The sequence below is a fragment of the Bidens hawaiensis genome, unplaced genomic scaffold (genome assembly GCF_021521415.1).
Source record: "Bidens hawaiensis isolate Kalapana, Puna unplaced genomic scaffold, B.hawaiensis_p1.1 tig00000296_1, whole genome shotgun sequence".
NCBI lineage: Eukaryota > Viridiplantae > Streptophyta > Magnoliopsida > Asterales > Asteraceae > Bidens > Bidens hawaiensis.
This window is the reverse complement of record NW_027491024.1, coordinates 5,316,667-5,340,698: the sequence shown is the minus strand read 5'-3', so window position 1 is coordinate 5,340,698 and position 24,032 is coordinate 5,316,667. Positions and strand designations below refer to the sequence as shown.

Below are 24,032 nucleotides of genomic sequence, written 5' to 3'. Positions count from 1 at the left end.
CTGGGAATGGCCCCATAATATCAATTGCCCACTTCTGAAATAGCCAAGCAGACGATACTGGCACTAACTCATTTTTTGGCCTCAAGGTGTTTGGTGCGTTTCGTTGGCATGAATCACATTTTCGAATATCACGAACCGTATCAACATGCATTCCAAGCCAATAATATCCTGCATTCATCAACTTGGCGACTACCATCCTAGGACCCGCATGCAAACTGCATATACCTTCATGAATCTCTCTTATTATATAGTTGGCATCTTTCGCATCAACCATCTAAGGAGTGGCCCTAAGAAAGATCGGCGATAAAGTACCCCGCCTCGCAACTGATAATTAAACGCTTTGTGTCTAACTTTTTGGGCTACTAACTTTCCTTCTGGAAGTGCTCCAGACGACAAGTATGCAATAATTGGATCCATCCAAGATACAACTCCTGTCTGTATGACCAACACCTGATGTTGCGGAACTGGTGGTCGATCTAAAACTTCTATATGTATATCTTTAGCAAAATGTTCAAGTTTGTTGATGCCAGTTTGCTTAAGGCATCCTCATATTTGTTTTCACCTTTTTTGATATGAATGACCTTGCAAGATGCAAATTGAAGTATAAATTCTTTTGCCTAAGACAAGTATGAGGTCATCACTTCATTCTTGGCTTCATATGATCCGTTAATTTGTCCCGCAATCAACATTGATCAACGCGTGCCTCAAGATGTTGCACACCAAGTTTCTTAGCAATCCGAAATCCCACCAGGAATGTTTCATATTATGCTTCGTTATCAGTGCTCTTAAAATATAACTTGATGCCATAAGTAAATTCATGACCTTCCGGATTGAGAAACCTCAAACCCGCACCAGAACCTTCACTTCTTGATGCCCTATCCGTGAACAAATACCAAATCTGATCTTGTTCCGGTGGTGTAGGAATCCGTTGTTCATTCTAACACTCTGTTTCCTGATATTGTGGAACCTCAGTAACAAAGTTTGTCAGGATATGTCCCTTAATTGTTAAGTCTTGGCTTATATTCAATCGTGTGTTCACCCAATTCTATGGCCCATTTTTCCAATCTTCCAGACAACTCAGGTCTGCTCAAAAGCTCTTTAACTTATATCCTGTCAAAACGTTGTTCAGGTGTCCTTGAAAATTTCTGCGGAGGCGTCTAGCCGCATACACCAAATCTAGAACCGGTTTTTCAAGCATTGAATATCTTGTCTCAGCATCCGTTAATGTTATGCTAATATAATAGATTAGCGTCTGAACAGTTTTCATATCTGTTAACAATACTACTCCGATGGCAGAATCTGATGCTGAAAGATACAAGGTCAGCGGCTCTCCTGCTTAAGGTGCGGACAATGTAGGTAATTCCATCAAACATTTCTTAACTTCCATGAATGCTTGTTCAGCCTCCACGATCCATTTGAAATGTGCCTTTTTCAAAAAATTGAGCAACGTTGACACAAAAGGGAAAGATTTAGACGCATGGTTGGCCAGAAACCTGTTCAAGGCTACCAATATTCTGTTCAACGTTTGCACTTCTTTGAGGGAAGATGGTGAATTCATTTGGACAATCGCTTGAACTTTGTCTGGATTAGCTTTGAAACCCGCACTTGTGACTATAACGCCCAAGAACTTGCCTTCTTCCATCCCAAAAGACCACTTGCTGGGATTTGGTTTCATGTTAATCTTTTTCATGGTATGAAATGTTTCTTCAATATCCCGCAACATTGGTCTTCCTCAACTCTTTTGATCACCAAATAATCCATGTATACCTCTAGATTGTGCCCGATCTGACTTTTGAAGGCCTCATCCATCAATCGCTAATATGTTGCACCCGCATTCTTTTTCCCAAAAGGCATCATTTTGTTACAAAATGTACCTTGATCTGTTCGGAAAGTATTTTTATCTTCATCTCCAGCCGCCATGTAGATCTGGTGATAACCCTTGTATGCACAAGGAAACACTTGAATTTGAACGGCGCAACTGCGTTGACTTTCAGATCAATTTCAGGTAAAGGATAACAATATTTTGGGCATGCCTTGTTTAAATATTTGAATTCAATGCACATCCTCCATGTTCCATTGCTTTTGGGATCAATAACTAAATTTGCCACCCAAGTTTCATACAGAATCTCCCTAATGATCTCAACATTCAACAAATCCCGTACCTACTCATTCGGTCGCCTTTGTCTGATCTGGACCCATTTTCCGCTTCTTTTAGACAATAGGGGTGAAAGCTGGATTAACCCGCAATTTATATTCCGCAATTTCTCTTGGAAAACCAGTCATGTTTGCGGGTTGTCAGGCACAAACATCTAAGTTCTTAATGAGCAACTGCTTCAAAAAATTCCTCACTGTTTCAAAAATAGTGGGACCAATCGTTACTGTTTGCTCCGGGAACTTTGAATTCATTGCCCACTTTTCCGGTTCAGTTCGTATAATCAGCTTGGATACTTTACTTTGTTTTGAACTTTTTGGGGTAAAACAGTGCTTATTGACATGTATGATCGCAACATATGTACACGTTGGTACCCCTACGACACCATGTGCGATAGACGGGTTAGCATTAAAGTCACCAATCGCTTCACGACCTAACATTATGTCATGCTTCGATTTTGCGGGCAATACCAAAAATTCCACAGATTCAGTCCTCGAATGAATTCCATCACTAAGAGTAACCAGAAAGGAAATAACACCGCGCATATGCATTACTTCATAACCAAATCCTGTAGGCGCGTGAATAGGTTTCAACCTCGCTTTATCTTCCTCATCCAATTGTTCAAAGCATTGTTCGTACATGATGTCTGGTGTACTTCCCGTATCGAAGAATACGTATTTGGACCTATAATGTCTTATTAACGCTGTGATAATCAATGGGTATTTTATGCATGCCCCCCCCCCCCTTTAATCCTTGGAAAAACCACTGGCTCGCTCTTCCATTCATCACACTCAATCTCTGATCTTTTGTATCCGCGGAGTTTTCCTCCTTGGATCATGTGAACATTTAAGTATTTAACTTACTTTTTTGGCAGGCCAAAATTGACTTGTGCGAGTGACTTGCGGGGCCCTTGCCTAACATTCTTCATAAAATGTTTCAATTTTCTTGACTTAAGTGCTTGCTCGATTTCATTCCTTAAACTGACACAGTCGTCCGGATGATGACCTATGTCATTGTGAAACATACACTGCTTATTATGATTCAAATGCGCTCTTCGCACAATTGGTTGTGGCTTCTTAAAATCCACATTTTCTGTAGTTCAAATTTCTTAAGGGGTTTTCGTCAACGGAGTCCACTTATTATTGTCATGTCCCCAATTATGATCCTTGTTCGATCTTGTTCCCAGTCAGTGACCTTGCATCTGGTTATTTAGAAGTTTCTGCGGGAGGCTTAATTCGAGACTATATAGATTCCCGTACTTGCCTATTCAATAGTGTGTTCTTGAATTCTGCCTTTGTTGTCTGTTTAGGACTATCACGTCCCATAACACGTTCAGTTGCCTCAAAAACCTTCCCAGCTGACATGACCTTATCCCAAGTCTTGGGCATTCCATCCCTTCCTGTCAGACAGCAGATTAAGTCATTACTACAGACATTCTTGCGGAAAGCACCCCGGAACATATCCTCACTGATTCCTCAAATGTTTAAACTCTCTTCGTTGAGACGATTGATGAAATCTTCAACAGACTCAGTATCCTGCCTAATCACATCCAAAATCTCAGTCATGTCCTGCATGTGTTTTCTTTGTTGGCTAAAATGTTGTGAAACTTTAGCCACCAAATCATTCCAGTTTTGGATTTGGTCATCAGGCAATTTCTCAAACCACTAGTGAGCGGCACCAATCAACGTAAGAGCAAACATTTGACACCAATAAGGTAATGTCCAACCACTGACTCCACCTACCACAGTAAAATTGAGCAGATGATCACTGGGATCCGTCATACCATTATACTTACCTAAATTGGGAGGTATCTTGACATTTACAGGGAATGGAGTTGCAGCAATTCGCGGGATAAACTTTGATTTCTCCGCAAATGCAGTGGGTGTATAAGGCTATGTAAAATCTTCTTCCGCATCACTACAATACTCGGTGTGTCGAACCATCGCACGCGGGCGACTAGTCTCTTCCCTACCGTAAACTTGGTTGTCTTCACTAAAATAAGTAGCCTCATTTCGACGATACATAGGTTCCCTTCGACTTCAAGAAGCATGAATCTGATCATACTCAGTTGTGCATAGACCTCACTGGAGGAGAACTTCCATATATGTCTTCCATATCTTGAATCTGACGAACTCGGCGAGTCTCAGCCGTCACACGTCCCAGATCACCAGGAGTTTGTCCAATATGTGCAGCAGGTCCAGCAGAATGTCTTGCCACCATCGGAGTTTCCACCGGAAACTGTTGAGATTGACTCATGTTAACCAGACGATTAAAAAATTTAAAGTTCTAGCAAAAACACGGATGGCGCCAATGAAGAAGCACAGATCTGAACCCGAATGGGTTAGACCGATGATTCCACCGGATATGGATTATGTGGCAAGTAATACGTTAACATAAGTAATAGCTCAATAATTCCGATGACGGTAACCTGCAAAACAGAACACCATAAGCTCGTTACGGGAAGGACAAGAGTGGGGGCCTTCCCGTATCTACCATTCGGCGTAAGAATAAGTACCGTTCTTGTAAAGAGAGAAAGTACATAAGTGATTAACGTAATATGTGAAGTGTGAATGAATACCTCATGATGATGATGTGGGTATTTATAGCCGATGGTTAGAGGAAATTATTGGTACAACTGTCCTCTTCTAGAATATATTCTCTATAACAAACTGGGCACGTGTCCGCATTTTATAGGATATGACAACTGGCCATGTGCGCGGTTATAACAACCTTTCCAGTTGTCCTTCTTTGATTGGCTGCTACGTTACGTGCCCTTTACGAGAGAATGTTCGTGTAAACCTTATAGAAGAGAGTTAGTTACAACTGCTTTGCTGATGTCTTCCCACCGTCATTCTGCGGATGACTTCTGAGGAGATCCTAAATGACCCACGTATCTTATTTCATGATCCTTGGAGCTTTTCGCTATCTTTCCTCTGAATTGAGTGATGCGGGTGATGAGGATGTTCCGCGGATGACTTTTAAGGAAGTCTTGGATGACCCACATATACTCCTTTATGGGTATTTGGAGCTTTTCACTACCCCACCTCTATATTATGCTAATTTAAAGCTTAAAAATCCCATTGGAATCAAAGAAATCAGTGAAATTGAGATGGTAGGGTTGAATTGGGGGTTTGGATAAGAAGGAATTAAAGAAATTGGGGTTAAATTTCGGGAGAATTAAGGGGAAGTTAGAAATCGTCTTGTTGGATGGTAGGTGGTTGCGTCACAGGTTGGATGCTGGTGGAGGATAAGATGTTGGGTGGTGAATATATATATATATATATATATATATATATAGAGAGAGAGAGAGAGAGAGAAATTTTATTCTTTTATATATTTATATCTATGTATTTAAATGTATTGTTAATTTTAATTATTAAAGTGTTTTTTTTTAAGAAATAGGTAAAATTACTAATTTTTGCCCTCATGTTCAAGGCAGATGGCCTGGCTTAACGAAGAAAACTAACTGTGTTAGGGCCAAGAACAAACACTATTGGATTTGTAAACGTAAAGGATTAAACAAATCAATTTTAAAGATAAAGGACAATGAGTGAAATTTGGTGCATATATAAAGGACAACTTTTGTAATTCTGTCTATCCGAAATTCCGGATATCCGAATCTCAGATATCCGAATCTCGAATACCCGAATTTTGGGATTCGGGTAATGATTTTGAAATTTTTTGGATATTTTGAATATCTGATATCCGAAATTTTAAATTTATTTTTTTTTAATTATTTATTTTATTTGAAACACTAATTCATTGTTACAAGTACCATCTCAATTTCACCACAAACTGAAGCCACATCTCAAGTTCGCATATTGCCGGTGGTTCTCGATCTTTTATCGATGGTTATTGAACTTAATCGGCAGTTATTTGTTCCATCTAAGTAATACATTATCAAACTTTGCATGTGGTTATGCAAACCGTATCTCAGGTTTGCATATGTGTGGTTTGTCTTCATCACATACTCGCGACAGCAACAATGGTTTCAGTTTATCTTCATTTAAATTGGAAAAGAGATGAGGGAGCAATGGTGATTTGTTGTCGGTGATAGTTGGTGACTGGCGGTGGCCAATGGTTAGTGGTCGGTGGTTATTTGATGTAAAGAATTTGAGATCGATGTTGGGGTGTTTTTGTACTTTCACGAGAAGGGAAGGGACAACTATGACATAATTTAATCTTTTAATTTAATTTAAAAGTCATTATATTATAACATAACTGAGTTTTTTTTAAATTCAGATATCCGTTTCACTATCCGAATCCGAATAGATATAAAAAATTCCGGATATCCAAAGATATCCGAAATTTCGTATACATATTCAGATTGTGAAATCGACTATCCGAATTTTTCAAATATCCGACTTTAAATACTCATACTCATTTACTTAGTGTTCAGCAAATGGGCATTCATTTGATTATTATTAAGTAAATGGGCATCCATATGCGTACAAGTAAGCATATGTCCCTCAAACTATAAGCATATGGACATTATCCAAAAACCTATTACAAAGACTAATGATCAGACGGTTAAACTCTCACCACCTGTCACATTTAATGTACTAGCAATGATCAATCAAGTGTTAAGGGACATGTGTGGTAACATAAAGCAGCAATGATGAACTAGTATCATTTTATGTCACATTGTCTTAATTAAGATATTATCAAAAAATTAATGTTAATGAAAGTTTAAATTATTATTTTCCTAACATTAATCATTTTTGCTTAAAAGAAAATATATGGATTTTTCAATTTCTGTGTAAGTTGATTACATTCTAGTCGATGTAATCCCACTTATTTTGACTAGTTTTATTTTTAAAAAATTCTTTTTTATTTGTTTGAGGCCTTTAAGTTTTGTATGACGAACTCATCAAAAAATACAATTTTTCATAGAATCACAAGCGGTTGTCATAAATATTGTTTACTTAGTTAGTATAAACTTATACATAGGGAAATTATATTTAATAGCATGTTAATTTAATCTCGACAAATGTAGTGGTGTTGAACACCTCATTGATTTCTGAATTATATCAGAAATCGTTATCGTCTATGCACGGTCAAACCATAAAATCAACTGTAGACAATACACAGATTTCTTTTAAGCTTCATGTTATTTGATGCATGGTTCAACTGTCACGTCACATCAACTTAATGTTAACTATCAATCATTTTGCTAATGATGTTATATGATCGGTTATGTGATTAGAGGTAACTCTTATTTACATATAGCTATTATAAGGTAGTAAACTTGTATGTTTGTATTATCATTAAATGATTATGACTTGAAAAAATATGTGTTTTTTAACCGTAAATTAATCGTACAAATTCTGCTAGCATTAGTCTTTGAGGATATGAGACAAAAGGTACAGGCACATTGAATGACTATGTCTAGGTATGATCAAATTTGAAGAACAAAGTCTTAGAAGGACCATGGTCAATGCATCAAGAGTATGCATTACACAATGAATAAATGATTACATCAAGAGTAAATAATAACGCCTCAAATATAAGTTTATATCATTAGTATTTTATATGAAATTTATAAAATATGTCTTATTTGGATTGAATGGTAAAACTTTTTGTTGACGTTTAAACACGACTTTTCTTTTTTTCTTTTTTGTGTGTTTTAAACAAATAACTCTTGAAAAATAGGCCTAGGGTCTTTCAAGAAACCCCGGTCAAATAATAATAAAAATATAATAACAAACTTTCAAACAAGTTTGATGTGGCTATGTTTTAATGTTCGACATGGTTTGGTTTGGTTGATGTGGCTTGGATCGTTGTGGTGAGGTTCGGTTCGGTTTAGTACTAGATATAACCGAAACCGAATCGTTATGGTGAGGTTCGAGTAAGCTACTTTTTTGCTTAGTCACCAAGTTTCAAATTAACAAAAGAGAATAAAAACAATGTGGGATCAGTTATAAAATATAAAATGGCCAAATGGGAGATAAGTTTCTTGATACACGATGACAGCTCGTAATTAACAAAATAACACTAAAATATAAACTAAAAAAAAAGTAAATAAAAACATGTCAGAATGACTGCAGTGTGTGATGTTTATAGGTCGTGTAAGGTTGACATAATTTCACAGTTGACTGGATTGGACCACCTTTAATGTGATTCCTTTTTATTTAATGTTAAATTGGTCACTTTTCTCAAATTCTTAAATACGTTTTGGACCCAGAAAACGTATAATACGACACACCTTCACGTTTTATTATTATTATTATTATTATTATTATTATTGTTGTTGTTGTTTTGTCATGATATTATCATCTTTTAGTTTAATAAAAGCTTAAAGATATTTTGAATATCACTAAAATTTTGGTTTATTAGTGGTTTATATATAGGTCTAAATTAGTTCGTTGTTAGTTGAAGTGGTGTTCTTTTAATTTGATGTAATTAATCGATTGTGATGGTCCTCTCTGGTTGGAAGACGCCTAATTGTTTTTGTTTGGTTTTTGTGTTGGTTTGAGCGTATAAAAGTTTACTTTACAGAATAAAAATGCCTTTTAATATAACTTTTATTTATTCATATTAAATTTAAAATATATATGTAATCAAAGCTAATTTATTTATCCTTTTTAGGTCATTTATGATTGGTACTTTATCTTTGTATTTATAATTACATAAAAATTATTATTTATTTTTTCTTTTTTTAATTAAATAATACTTTTTATACATTTATTAGTGTCTTTACACTCTCATTATTCACAACCATTTTCAGACAATGTTGCAAAAGTGTCTAAGCGGTCGACTGGGGAGTTGGGTATACTCGAACTTAGGAAGTACTCAGAGAGTACTCAGATACGGTAAATATAAAGAAAAATAACTTTTAGATATTATAAATGTGTCAAATATCATAAATTTACTAATATTTATAGCAAAAAGGTGAATATCAATATAAATAAGAGAAATACGTTTTTAAATGATAAATTATTCTAAAATTGTAATCATTAATTAAAAAATGATATTTGTTATTTAATATTATAGAAATACAAATTATGTTTCATTCTTCTAGTCAAAATCAGCTTAAGTTGAATGACTAGAACTGATTATGGCTAAGGTTGATCACTTTAATCGATTCTTAGTAACTATGCGGCGTTAAAAAAAAGTATTAAAAAGTATTTGGCCTTGTAACCCTACTTTTATAGCATTGTTTTCAGAAAGTATTAAAAAGTTACAGAAAGTGAATGGTGTTTCTCCATATTTACTCATGAACAGTAACGTTTCTCTCTTCTTCAATCACTACCACTCACAAGCTACATAAAATATAAAGAACATGATGACGGGTGTAGCTCAAGGAAATAATAAAATGGTTGAAACACATTAACACTAAAAGGGTTAAAATGTTAAAAGCTTCGTTTCCCGCCCAAACTTATGTAAATAAGCACCCACGTGCTACAGTACAATGTCACATCACTATTCACATCCTTGTCCCTTCTGAGCAAAGGACATATTCAGATAAAGTATTATTATTTTATCTATGGACCATCGGTCCAAAGCTTCCCGCCCAACAATGGTCAGCTCTCTAGGCAAACTGGAGGGGAACTAGTTAGTTACATCTGAACTAAAAGGCTTACATCTCCTCACTTATATAAGAGATGCTTAGCCATAAACACAAGACAACAGACCCGGAGCTAATACATGCTTTTTGATCTTCTCTTCTCTCTTGAGGAATATACACTTTGCTTATTCCTTTCTCACTTCACAAATATCATAGCTTCACCAAGAACATCATCCTAAAACCGATTCCAAACATCATGGTTTCGATCCCTTGGTGAACTATAACAACAAACAACTAACTAGTGAACCTCCTTCTATGTTTTGCAAACGTAGAGGGACACCGCGACCTGCGTTAGGCTAACCCGAACCCTTGAAGCCGTTTAGCCTAACCAGTCCATTCACTATCATTGGTCTTATCTTTGTTGTAGCAACAGAACACACTCGCATATTTATGGAGGAGGTGTTGTGAAGAGCATTCACATCGTTTCTCTTATTTTTAAACCTAATATTATATTAAAAATTACTATATATATTTTTTTCAATTGATAGTACTTTTATATCTTTGTTATTATTTATTCTTTCTCCTTCACACACAATCATTTTTTTGAAAAGATATTAAAAATTTATAGTATAAAAAATAAAATTTTTAAATATATAAAAAAATTATTATATTTTATCTGTACTTCACTTAGGATATCTAAATCACTCTTTCATCTTTTATTATTAAAACATCAATAACACAAACAATTAACCTCCACATTTTCTTCACACGATTTTATTGTTACTTATATTCTTATCTAATGTCACATCAATTCAATACCATTTTAAGTCAGAAGGGTGGCTGGTCCATTTACTAAATAAAGTATTGTAATTTGATAGAACACCTAACACAAGCATAAAGAATCTTATTATAACAATTATTGTTGTAGCTTTCTAGTAAGGGTACGCGTGAAATCGAAAATAACAATTCAAATCCGAAAAACCTGATCACAAGTTAAAAAAACTATTAAATCAAATCGAAACAAAAACTAACGGTTTAGTTTTATATCTTTATAAAAACCCAACGCAATCGAATGTATAGATTTTCATTTTTTAACTTTATTATACGTAATTTGTAAGAACATAGTAAATAAATATAACCCAAAGACTTCATTTACAAAAGGGAATGGATTGAGTTGAAGTCTCACACGTGATAAAAGATTAGGAGGTTCCAGCCACTTTCAGGTTGAACAAGGAGTTTTCTCGCCTATGGTGGTTTTCTCCTGAGGATGATCTCTGGGTTGGGATTGATGTGGTGAACTGGTATACGAGCTTTCCTTTGGGGACGTGCCAACCTAACACCCCACGGTTCCATACTCGGCGAATGGAAAATCGGGTGGGCTAGCGGCCTATCAATGATCCAAATGACCATTAAAAAAATATATGTAACTTGAATATTTTAACCAAATAAATGTATAATAATCAGTTAGTTATTAATTAAAAAAATGATTTAGGCAAAAAAATATTCTTGTGAGTCAATTTTGTTTTCGGCATAGAATTTTCAAGTTTAAATGACAAAACAAAAACAAAAACAAATTGAACCCAAACCTAAACGGAGAAAAGCCAGACAAACGTTTAAAAGGTTAAAAAATAAAAGTTTTGATTTTTTGTTCGGTTTTAACCCGAAACCCGACCTAAACCAAAACACACCCATACTTTTTAAATGGAGGACATCGAAAAAGACGTAGTGCAAATACACAAGATCGATATATGAGATGTTATGCAAATTTTTGGGCCGTTTTGCAAATTAATTAAAAATAAAAATTTGAAACTCTTTAGTTAAACGTGGTTAAGATAAAAGGCATGTGACATGGATAGAGATTGGGATCACCGGTCCCCCCTTGGCCCTTGCACACCTCGTTATCATTTTCTAAATTCTAATAGATTATGTATCAAGCTACTTGTTTTAAACTTCTAATGCGAATATTCACTTTATTAATAAACTAGTTTAAGGCCCGTGTATTACTCGGGTAATTGTTGAAAATTTTAAACTTTATTAAGTGAAATACATTCAAGAAATTAATTATATATTGTTATTACAATTACAATTAAATTAAAATTACATAAATTACATAACTAAGATTACACAAATATGTTACAAATAGGTAAAAACTTCCTTTTACACTACATTTGTGATTGTATTAGCAGGTATACATTGTTTATCAAAAATCAAAATCTTTAATCCATGTCTGCTTGTAGCTATTAATAAAGTAACATATAGGTCTGCTTATAACTCTTGATAGCCATATATAGTTGTCCGTGTGACAAAAAAGCTTCTCCAAGTACATACCAACTCTAGATAAATAATATATATCTATGATACTAATTAAAAAAATATTCATACACATAAAATATCATATCATTTGAGAATATCTGCTCATGTTTATAAAAAAACATGATTATCTCAAAAACCATATACCTGAACTTTGATGATATAATCATCCTTAAAATCTTTACGATTTGAAATTGATTGATCATGATAAATTTGTTGTTATTAATATTCTGTGTATGACAAATGTTTTAATTAACTTTATATTTACAATTAAAAATTAATTAATCAAGCAAAATAAAAACCGAAAATTTAAATATAACAAAATGAGTTGTTTGTTTCATATGAATGTAATTGCCAGGAAAATGAAAAATACATACTAACATTAAAACCATGCTCAAATAATAGTGATTATTCTGAGTTAGAAGAATATTATAAGATTTAAAGTTGTATAAAGTGAATGTAGTGATTCTTATATATAATCATTGAAAGTAGGGCTGTCACTTTTACCCGTAACATGAAACCCAACCCAAGAAAACCCGTACCTGAACCCAAACTAACCCGACCCGAGAAACTCGAACCCAAGAAAATACTAACCAGGACCTGAACCGAAGTAATTCGGGTTAGTTCTTGTGTCCGAATTCTAGGTTTCGGGTCGACCTGAAAACTTTTAGTTTTAAAATCATATGTATTTTTAGGTATTAAAGGCTAAGCCTTAGCCGCTGACGTTATCAGGATTTAGTTCAAGTTGATTGTTCTCATTCCACATATTATGAATCGAATGTTTATTATTTATTATTTTGAATATAAACCATAATAAACACTTATGACTAATCGTCTCTTGTCAATCCATATGGAGAATACATATTATATGTAGTAACGAATTTAGTTGAAATAAACCTATAATTTTAATGTCATATATTGAAATGACTTAAAAGATAAGGATCATATATGAAAATTGGTTAAAAAAGGTGAGAAGGACTATGGTATTGACAAGTGGCAAAAGTGGTAGGCTTTTATTAGAAGAGATTTATCATCACTAGAAGATATGTATCAAGTTGGATAATATAAAGTTTTAACTATAATCTCTTTTACTAAACTTTTGGTAAAGTTATATCAACGCTAGTTTATTGAGCTCTAATTATTAGCAAACTATTTTTTTACTTTTATCCAATAAGTATTACATTCTTGTATATTTTTTTAACATTGAAACTCTATCATAATTAATAAACATTAATGATTTTTTCAATGTAATATATATTTTAAGACATATAAATGTCATAACTACGTTAGCTTTTGTGGATTATGATATCGAATTTATTAATTATAAAGACCGTGTTTTTCAAACTTGATAGCGTAAATTGGGTTGTGGCCTATGTGGCTAAGGAGCCGATTCAAGAGGCCATGACGATAATGTATTTGGGATGAAACTTCCTAATAATGGGAGTTTAATCCATTTGTGTGTAACACATGAACAATATATGTAAAGAAAAGAGTTAAAAGTTCACCGTGTTCTTCACCTTTTGAAAGAATATGAAATGAAATTTGTATAAGAAGTTGAATTGATGAGTTGTAGCCCCTTGGTCATATGTGGTATACACATGTGTAAATTGTTTTATTTGTCGAATGAGATTCAAGTATCCAAAGATAGGTATAATCGGGATTGCCTTCATAAAAAAGTGACAAAACATCGTTCACTCTTGTAATGTCGAGTCTAAAACAATCCATTGACATGTTCCATCACTTTTGACCCTAAATGTCATTGGGTCACTCTATATGCTTAGTCGGTTTCTAGAATATGAACCCACCCAAATGGTGGTAGTTCACTAGCTATCAACCTACTTTTCTAAATAGTAGGGTGAGCACAAACAACCACAAGAAGTGGGGTAGCAGCAAAGGTGTATGCCCCTCACCCAAGTGGTGTTGAGTTCGAGCCTTAACTGGAGTATTGAGCCTATTGGTCAGAAATTTAGGGGTGAGCAAAAACTGAACCATAACTGAAATGTTAACTGAAAAATGAACCATAACCGACAAAACTAACAACTATGGTTAAGTTCATATGATTAACCGGTCATTCGGTTATGGTTACAATTAATGTGTCTCCGTTAACCAACTATAACCGAACCAAACCTATGTTTTTCCAAATTTTATATCTCTATTTCAATCTTTTATACCCCTTTATCCACCTTTAAACAATTTAACATTATGTTATAACAATCTATAGCACAACTTTAAAAAACAACAACCATGTTTGAAACTGACATATTTCAGCTTTGAAACTTCATAATTGAGATTGGAACGCCATAACCAAACTAACTACAACCAGAATAAAGGGTAAAATAAATACATTGGACAATTGATTGAAATAACCAAACCGTCCCGTTAACCGACAGTTAACAATCCCATGGTTAATCCTTCGGTTATTGTAATTGTTAAACCCCATAATTGAACCTAACCGATTTTGCACAATATCTTAAATACATGTAAACGAAAGCTCCCTAAATTATCTTAAACCACCAGATTGCTTTATTCTTAAATGAATGTTTCTCATGCATTTAACCCGAATTCAAGGGTATGGGTCTCACAAAACCCAGATAGCCCTTAAACGGGTTATAACATCTCATTATCTTAAAAATTAATATTATCAAATATTTAATTTGAAAACCCTATTAAATAGGGATATACTAAAAATTAATATACATTTTTTTAAAAAGATATTATTTATTTTAAGAAACAATTTTATAGTAAAAAGGATAAATGAGCAGGTCATGAGTCTCACTAAACCCGGATAGCTTTTAAACCGAGTATAACATCTCATTTATTTATAAAACCATGTTATCATCAAATCCCAAGTATAGTATTAACTTCTTACATAAAATTTAAATTAAAAAATATATATATAAATATTATAAACGAATAATGTGAAACAACGTATTAGGATGTAAATAAATTACAACACATGTTGCGTGCATAAAAAAGAGGAAAATGAAAGAAAAGAAAAACTATAGAACTAAAAATCTTAATCTTAAATATATATATATATATATATATATATATATATATATATATAAACTTTTAAAAGCTCCTTGATTGCTTCTTACATTCTCTTAAGCCAACAGATTGTTTTATTTATAAATGAAGACTTCTCATGCATTTGACCCGAACTTACGAGTATGTGTCTCACCAAACTTAGATAACCTTAAACGAATTATAACATCTCATTATATTAAAAATTAATCTCACCAAATATTTGATATGAAAATTCATAAAATAGGGATAACTAAAAATTAATATCCAATTTTTTTAAGAAAAAAATACTATTTATATTAAGAAACAATTTTGTAGTAAAAAAAATAAAAAAGTAAGCGAGACATGGGTCTCAAACCCATAACTTTTAAACGGGTTATTATCATCTCATTTATTTGTGAAACTCTTTCATCATCAAACCCTAAGTAAATATTTAACTTTGTTAAATAAATAAAATTAAAATTAAAAAATAATAAATTTTAGACACGAAAAAGAAACACAACCCCCGTAATACGGAGGATAAAACTAGTACATATATATATATATATATATATGGTTGAGTTATAATAAGAATATTAGTTTTCCTAGGAAGGATAGGAAATAATCTTGTCCATTCATTTGAGAATTGAATGGTTGAGATTAGATTAGAGATATCATCAAGTGTAAAACAAAGGTAAGAGCATAATATGGATAACACATTTGCTGACTTTCTCTCTTCACATGCAAGGCACATGTCAAATTCCCCCATCATTTTAAAACGTCCATAACTTTTTTATACGTTATTTTTTTTAAAACAATTTCACCATAAAAACGAGTGTTTTTTATCTTTTATATGAGTACCATATTGCTTTATAAAAATAAAAAAAATTTCGTGGGTTTTTACAAAGTGTGTTTTATCATAATTGTGTTTTATAAAATTGTGTTATACAATTGTGTTTTATTTTTTCATATTTTTTTTTCACAATGTGTTTTTTACATTGTGTTATTTAATTGTGTTTTCATTGTGTTTTTGTCATTGTGTTTTTATTTTCATAGTATTTTTTTCATTGTGTTTTTACATTGTGTCTTTTTCATTGTGTTTTCATAGTGTTTTATTTTCCGGCGAAATTTCCGAAGACTTTTCCGGCAAGGTGGTGGCGGTGGGCGGTGGTGGTTGTAGGAGATGAGTGAAAATTTAAGTGAGTTTTAATTAAGTGCGTTTTTGAAATTAAATTAAGTGAGTTTCAATATTAAGGTAGTAAACTAAAATACTCTTTTTCCTAGCCTTTTTAAAAAAACCAAACTTCCTATTTGATCATTTCTCTCTCTCTATATATTTTTTAAAATAATAGTATTAATGATAAACCTAATAATCTCATATCTCACTAACATGATATATTCTCATCCCGACCATTCGTACTTGCTCTCTCTGACGCAGCAATACACTCACACACACATACATACAAATCCTTCATAATTTACACACACACACACTCTTTGATTCATACAAATCAACCAGATCAGACACCTACAGATCCCTTCAATCTTAAACCTAGGGCTCATTCGTATGTATATCTTTCTTTCCTTGTGCTTCATGCACCCATTTCTTTATTCATTTGGATGCCCAATTGAACTAGGCTTTATGACTGGTTTTATTTATAACATGTAGCAACTGAATAAACTTCACATCTTTATATAATATAAGTTTAAGGGTGTTGTCTACACTTTCTCATTTTGAGATTTCATCTCTTTATGAATGTGACATTGTGTTATATGAAAATTTAGAAGCTTTATTTTTATTTTATGTGTGCTTATTAATGATTAAAGATGAATGCGATTATATTGATTAAAGTTGTTTATTATTTGGGCATTGTTTATATGATTTTTGTGTCATCATTAAAGTAGTAATCAGGATGAGACTAGTGTTGTAAAAATCGGTGGGTTACTGATTAATTCACAACTAATCGCTAGTCGGCCCAAATCGAAATTATTTATTTATTTTTAAAAGGCAATCGGACGGTGGTTTTAACCCGTTAAACTTAGTGATTGATTTTCTCATTGAGTTGCTATGTTTACATTTTATTGTTTATGTTTGAACTATACCATATGAACTTTTATATGTAATTTTTGAAAAATTACATAGGGAAATATCAATCCGATTAATCGCTACTCGGTGCCCCACCGCCCGACTAGCGAATTCTATAACACTGGATGAGATCCAAAGAACTTATGAACTGAAAAAGGAATTATTAGGATAAATTCCGTATCTTTAATTATTGCATTACAAGTTTGTATAATTGTACCACTTGCAGTGATATAGTGAAGTTAAGAAACAACAATTTTATGGAGTCTAATGGTTATAAGAGAGGAAGGAGAAAAAACTATGTGGCTCAAGAGAGTCAATTCATCACTTTGACTTCTGATGATGATGAACTGGACCCGTGGACCGCATGGGCTTATAAACCTCGAACCATTACATTGTTGTTTATTGGCTCATGCTTTTTGATGTATGTTTCTTATAATCTGTATCTTTTTTTTTCCAGTTATGTTAAATCATTACTAATTAAATCTGCTTTTCAGTTGGGCAAGTGGAGCTCTTGATCCCGAAAGCAATTCGTCAGATGATATTGTAACATCTGTCAAAAGGTGAATACTTGTTTTATATGATTTGTATATTTTAAAGCAACTAACTTTTAAAATTTGGTTTCAAACTGAAGGGGAATATGGGCGATGATCGCAGTTTTTCTGACTTATTGTTTGCTTCAAGCTCCTTCAACGTACGTTGCTCAATATTTTGATTGTCAATATTTAGAAGGATTAATGAGATTGATGTGTATGATATTATAGGTTACTAATTAGGCCACATCCTGCAATTTGGCGCGTCGTTCATGGCATGGCGGTTATTTACCTTGTTTCTTTGACATTTTTGCTTTTTCAGGTTAGTTGTTTTGTGTTTCTTTTATCTTTTAGTTGCACCGTACAAAATTATTTTAAATTTTTTTATAGAATCGTGACGATGCTAGACAGTTTATGAAGTATCTCCATGCTGATCTTGGTGTTGGTAACTTATTGCACTACATTTTTTGTTATTGAAAAACTTGTAAATTTCATCACGCGAGTGGTAGTTATGTTAGTTTATGCAATGTGTTTCCAGAACTTCCTGAACGATCATATGGGGCGGATTGTCGAATATATGTACCCGAGAATCCTACTAACAGGTTTATAAATGTTTATGTATGATTTCTTCTTTCGCAATCTTTCAACTTTTTATTTTTCCATTTTTCCTTCACCCTTTCTTGATTTTAAATAAGTTTTGTTATTCAGGAGACACTTTTTGATGAATTTGTTCCGGCTCATTTATTCGGGTGGTGGGGAAAGGCAATAATGATCAGAAATCAACCCCTTTTGTGGGTATTATCGATTGGATTTGAATTGATGGAGGTTCGATTTTGACTTTTTCAACTTTTATTGCTTTGAAAGGAGTCAAAGCCTAATGCTTGACTTCTCTTTTTCAGCTTACTTTTCGCCATATGTTACCGAATTTCAATGAGTGTTGGTGGGACAGCATTGTTCTTGATATATTAATATGCAATTGGTTGGGTGAGAAATTTGTAGAACTCTAATGTTTATTAAGTTTTCAACATAATTAATATCTATAATGGTAACTGTTTATTTATTTTCCAGGTATTTGGGCGGGAATGCACACTGTTCGTTATTTCGATGGTAAAACATACGAGTGGGTTGGAATTAGCCGACAGCCGAACATTTTGGGAAAAGTACGTATTCGTTTACGTATCTTCTACTCTGTATGTCTCAAACTAAATACAGTGTTTGACTTTTAATATTATTAGCTAATATCTTTTGACTGTATGCCAAATGACTGAAATGCCCTTATGTTATAGATCAGTGCCATATGGTGTGTAATGACTAATGTGAGCAAATAAGAAATTTAGGATTAAAACCTTACCCAATGAAAAAAGGTTGCATATTTATTTGACTTTGACTTTTGAAGTCAAACTTATTACATTCTCAAAACTAAATACTATGGTCAACTGTATGTCTCGAACAAAAGACAATGTTTGACTTGAAATATAGTTCACTTATATCGATAGACTACATGTCAAATACCCGAAAGGCTGTTATACCGTCAACTGGTATTATAATGATCACTTTGGGAAAAAGGGAATTTAGATTAACATCTTAGTATCTTACCCAGAGAAAAAAAGGCCGCATATTTAATTAACCTAATTTTTTAGGTCAAACTTATTACACAAACTAAATACAGTGTTTGACTTGAAATGAAACAAAGTTTGCTAATATCATTTGACTATTATGACAGATACCCAAAGTGCACTTATGCTATAGACCAATGTCAATTGGTATTTCTTTTGACTTCGACTTTTGAGGTCAAACTGATTACATTCTCTGAACCAGGTAAAACGAACATTGTGTCAATTTACTCCTGCACATTGGGACAAAGATGAATGGCACCCGTTTCTTGGACCATGGCGCTTCATCCAAGTTCTTACTCTTTGCATTGTGTTCTTGACCGTTGAACTCAATACATTTTTTCTCAAATTTTGCCTTTGGATTCCTCCAAGAAATCCCATTATTGTTTATCGATTAGTACTTTGGTGGCTTATTGCAATACCTACGGTTCGGGAGTACAATTCTTACCTACAAGACCAGTAAGCTTTGGTTTTTACCCTCATGTTTACTTTTATTTTAAATCTTTATTGCAAAAAGGCAAAAAAAGATTGCTTCTTTTTTACTTTTGATTATTATTTTCAGAAAACCCGTGAAAAAGGTTGGAGCTTTTTGTTGGCTGTCTCTTGCAATCTGCATAATTGAGCTCCTTATTTGCATCAAATTTGGGCACGGTAAGCTTTAGCTGTCATTGATTTTTTTGGTCAAACTACGCTTGAAATCAACAACCAATGTTTGTATCAACATCAACTTTGTTGAATTTTTCAATATAGAATTTGAACAATCTGTTTTGGTTTGACCGACCGCAAGTTATTTCATTTGACTCAAAAAGTCAACCTGCTTTACAGTTATTAATTATTATGAATCAAGATTTTGTTTGTTAGGTTTGTTTCCAACTCCAATACCTAGATGGCTGGTGATTTTGTGGTCATCTGTTGGTGTCGGGCTCCTCGGGTTTTTGGTTTTGTGGACATGGCAATTTCAAAGAATTTTAAGCAAAAAACAGCTGACTTTTTCCGCTAGTCAATCATCTGGTCAGGAGGATTTTTAATTTTTCGTGCGCCTCCAGATTTTTTGTGGAGTTGTGGGCGAGAAACCAAATCGATTTTAATGGCGAGAGTTTATTGGATATTGCTGTAAATTTTATTCATTTTATACTGTAAATTTCTTATTATTTCAGCTTAGATATTCTTCAAGATTAGAGAATTATGATTATTTACTTAGTTTTTGTTAAAGGAAAGTCTTTTTTACTTTTTGATCTTTTATAAAAATAATTTATTAATAACATGAATATGTCCAAATGCAAAACTTGTTTCCATCGACCCTTGGGATTATTTTATACCATGTAGTGACAAATTAACATTTCCACCCATTTAGGGGTGTCCGGATTCATTACAAGATTGTATGATTTAAAGTTGCATTAAATGGTTTTTAATCACATCTGAAGTTATCTATAAGTTAGCATCATATTAGATGCAATAAACTAACTATATACGATTAAATTTTGTTTTTTTTTTAAATATTATTTTAGGAATGCATAAGTGCATAACACTTATAAATAATGTTTGACCAGATATAATTCTAATAACTAGAGCGATACGTACAAGTATTTATATAGTTTCATATTTTTAGTGATTTTTACTCATCTCATCTTTTCTACAACACGTTTTAGTACATTTTCAAACATATTTCCTACAACATGTTTTATTACAAGTGATTATGATTATTTAAAATGTCACAATCATTTTTAAAATGCATCTAAATACCTGTCTTTATTTCAATTTATATTCACTTGTTTTGAAATACATGAATAAACCACCAAGAAAATAAAATAAAATCTAATTAGCCACAAAATGGATGGTGATTGATTCTTTTCTTCCAAGTTGTTTTTCCTCGTACAATTTCTTGACGTTTGGAGTCTTCTTTTACTTGAAGAACGTGAGTAAACCTAACGCTCGCTTGGTTTATCAAGCAATTCAAGAATCCAGCATCCCCGACACCGATTGAGCACCCATTCATATTATTTACATCTTGAACTCCATCTTTAATGATCCCGACTTGTTCGGGTTCACAAAGAGATTGAACCACGTCTGAACTACCGCATTCTCTGCGGTATTCCAGAATGATGTTTGATAACTGATAATTCTCCAAGCATTCGTCTGGGATCGCCTAAAATATAAAGCAACAAGATCTTCACTACTTGTTTTTGTTTTGAAAATTTGATTGGAAATGTTTAGTAAATTAGTGTCGTTACCTCAAGCATCCAACCAACGTACTTCACGTTGTTTACATGGTGGTTCATGTCAAAATCGCTCCTCTTTGGCTACAAACACAAATGACCACAGTTGAATTAGGAGTGTTTGTTGTCTGGTCCTGCCCCCTATAATAAAAATTCTAGGTCCCTGACAAACCAAGCTTGCTGAGTTGGATAAGTTGGTGGTTTGACAATCCAGTTTATTTTGATGGTATACACCAACTTTATTTTTTTAAAATTGTTTGTATTAATTTTTTGAAAATAATAATGATGGTTGGTGAATATAATACATGGACTAGACCAATAAACCGTCAAAACCGAACTACATAAATCTCAAACTGGTTGAATTGCTTCGATTTCAACTGTTTTTGAAGGTGAATTACTACATTTATTTTTACTAGTAGTGACATACGTATAAGATTTGAGGAGTGTTTAAGGGATCATGAAATAGAAGTGAATGATTGTTTACCTGCAATCCTGAGTTAATGTATTTTGCATTATCATCCAACCTCTCTATTTTATCAGGGGATTCTTCTTTAATTGCTTGTTTATGAATGAACCATAGTGAGATTTCTGCTCTAACTTCATCCGGCATCTTCGATAATCGTCGTGTATTCTGGTTCATCATCACCCATGTGCTACATGTGTTACCAATTTCCATAAGTTTCATTTTATTTTTACAAAATATATAATATATGTTTTTTTTATCTAACAAACTTATTGTAATAACTTACCTTGTTGCTCTAGCAAAAACAATGCCAGTGGTATGGCTTCTGATTTCCCAATCTCGTCGCATTCCATTTTTTCCCGACGCTCCAACCCATGTGTCGATTTCCAATATCTCTCCCCTACAATAAACGATTAATCCAATCATTTATTAATTTTCAAAAGGGTTGTTATGCTAAACATACCCATTCTGCTGTTTTAACATGAATTTACTCCTCTTCGGCATATAGGGGGTATGCTACTACGTTTAGCCTATTGGATTATTAATCTCTTTGCAACAAACATTAAATACTCACCAGATGGGATACTGATCAACTTGAACTTGCATTCTTGAAACAACCCATATAAGATTGTTCTTCATCATACCATGAGTCGCGCCAAATCCATCTCCAAGAAGCCCCGACATCCACACATGATTCAAAGCAGTTTCCTGTGTATTTTTTCAGAACGACAGCTATATTATAGAAAACTATCTAGCAAGTAGTTAGATAAGATGGTACATCATACATCAATACAAATCCACCCATAAAAACTATAATTACTTAAATTGCCAATGTCGTCACTAAATCTAACCTGGAGAAGGTTGAGGAGTCACGGTCTTATCCGGCCCCACTTCATAAGACTGAACAACAACTGTTTGTCGATACCCGACACCATCCAAGATAATTACACCTTGCCGAAAAGGGTCCACGAGTTGTTTTTTAGTTGGGATCATCGTCCTCTCCACAACCATCTGTCCGTTTACACCGGCTGCCACTGGGGCGGCATACAACGTGGTCCGGCTTATCCTAATATTGGTGTAAGCTCTAGCTCCAAAGATCTTGCAACTCCAAATGATCGGACGGTCATCATTGTCGTTCGTTTTGAAACATGGTATGTGTGACAAGGAAAAAGTGGTCATTCTAGTAAGATCTTGAAGTTGTAACAAAGAAACTGCAAGAGACAATTTGGAAAGTTTGAAAGGGTGGTTAAAGGGTTCTTATAGAAGATGTTTGTACGATGAATACAAGGAAGGGAGTTAATGTTTGGAGCTAAGAAAAAGGAGAAAACTTTGTTAAAAACATGAATTGTAGATCTCAATGGGATTGATTTGGTTGTTTGAGTTATGATGGAAGGTTTCTTTTTAGTATCCATCGACGCTTTAAGAATACAAACAGATTTGGGTTCTTGAATGATTATGATTCTTCTCAGTAAACTCATATATGTTTACTTAAACTTCTAGTTTATTATTTACTCGTTTGTCTTTTTATAATGACGTACTAAATGTTTGGAGCTTTACATTCTCTGTCAAATTGTTGTTTTATTTATACGCCAAATTGTTCTTTTATATGTTAATAATTATATAGTAAATACTGTTTCTCACTGCTAACATTCATTTTGTTGCGAAGGTCAATCCTAATCTAATGAAAGTCATGTGTCTGCTCCCAACTTATTTATATATTTTCGAAATTATTTACAATATTCTTATTGGGATAAAAATCTGTCAATTCATGTAATTAGAGGCTTACTTTTCCGTTAGAGTGAGACAACACTTAATAATGAAAATAAAAGTTGAAAGCATAACTAGTCATATTGTTAGTAAAGATTACGATTACTCACTGATGGACGGCCATTTGAATTATTAAAATTCAATTTGTTTATGTATATTATAACGATTTAGTTTGATTGGACATGTGTAATTATAAGTTTAATACTTTGATGTATATGATCATCATTTAAACTTATACTAGATCAAAAGATACTTTTATTAACAGTTGGTGAAGTTCCTCTAATTTGTACTATAAACCTCTTAATTGGCTCGTGTCCTCTACGGTTAACTCAACTGATTAACCTCGTTAAATTGGGTTAAAGAAAGGTGTGAATCAGTGGCAATC

General features: G+C 33.3%; 2 protein-coding genes and 1 pseudogene across 4 annotated transcripts; 1 reads left to right on the top strand and 2 right to left on the bottom strand.

Annotated features, from left to right (window-relative positions):
- Positions 1-1,336: 1,336 nt before the first annotated feature.
- On the bottom strand, positions 1,337-1,723 carry LOC143619310 (putative mitochondrial protein AtMg00860). The gene has a single exon (XM_077091268.1). The coding sequence runs from the start codon at positions 1,721-1,723 to the stop codon at positions 1,337-1,339; it is 387 nt and encodes a 128-aa protein (XP_076947383.1).
- Positions 1,724-16,458: 14,735 nt separating this feature from the next.
- LOC143619786 (CDP-diacylglycerol--serine O-phosphatidyltransferase 1-like) lies at positions 16,459-20,505 on the top strand. 2 transcript variants are annotated; one of them, XM_077091641.1, is made up of 13 exons: positions 16,459-16,537; positions 17,285-17,479; positions 17,553-17,618; positions 17,690-17,749; positions 17,820-17,910; positions 17,979-18,033; positions 18,127-18,206; positions 18,297-18,413; positions 18,488-18,572; positions 18,657-18,748; positions 19,407-19,660; positions 19,764-19,852; positions 20,063-20,505. In XM_077091641.1, the coding sequence occupies exons 2-13, from the start codon at positions 17,316-17,318 to the stop codon at positions 20,227-20,229; spliced, it is 1,320 nt and encodes a 439-aa protein (XP_076947756.1). In that variant the 5' UTR covers positions 16,459-16,537; positions 17,285-17,315; the 3' UTR covers positions 20,230-20,505. The 2 variants fall into 2 exon arrangements, with proteins under 2 accessions (XP_076947756.1, XP_076947750.1); XM_077091635.1 differs by having other exon boundaries at positions 18,657-18,778.
- A 390-nt stretch (positions 20,506-20,895) lies between these two features.
- Positions 20,896-23,465, bottom strand: LOC143619780 (palmitoyl-acyl carrier protein thioesterase, chloroplastic-like; annotated as a pseudogene). The gene is made up of 6 exons (XR_013151234.1): positions 22,732-23,465; positions 22,455-22,588; positions 22,167-22,280; positions 21,902-22,070; positions 21,433-21,501; positions 20,896-21,347 (listed from the first exon to the last, which is right to left on the bottom strand). The product of XR_013151234.1 is annotated as a palmitoyl-acyl carrier protein thioesterase, chloroplastic-like (transcript).
- Positions 23,466-24,032: the final 567 nt, after the last annotated feature.

Coding starts and splice junctions, on each gene's coding strand:
- LOC143619310 (XM_077091268.1), bottom strand. CDS start 1,723: ATGTTGCGGGATATTGAAGAAACATTTCATACCATGAAAAAGATTAAC.
- LOC143619786 (XM_077091635.1), top strand. CDS start 17,316: ATGGAGTCTAATGGTTATAAGAGAGGAAGGAGAAAAAACTATGTGGCT. Junction 17,619..17,689: donor ATTGTAACATCTGTCAAAAG/GTGAATACTTGT, acceptor TTCAAACTGAAG/GGGAATATGGGCGATGATCG. Junction 18,573..18,656: donor ATTAATATGCAATTGGTTGG/GTGAGAAATTTG, acceptor TTTATTTTCCAG/GTATTTGGGCGGGAATGCAC.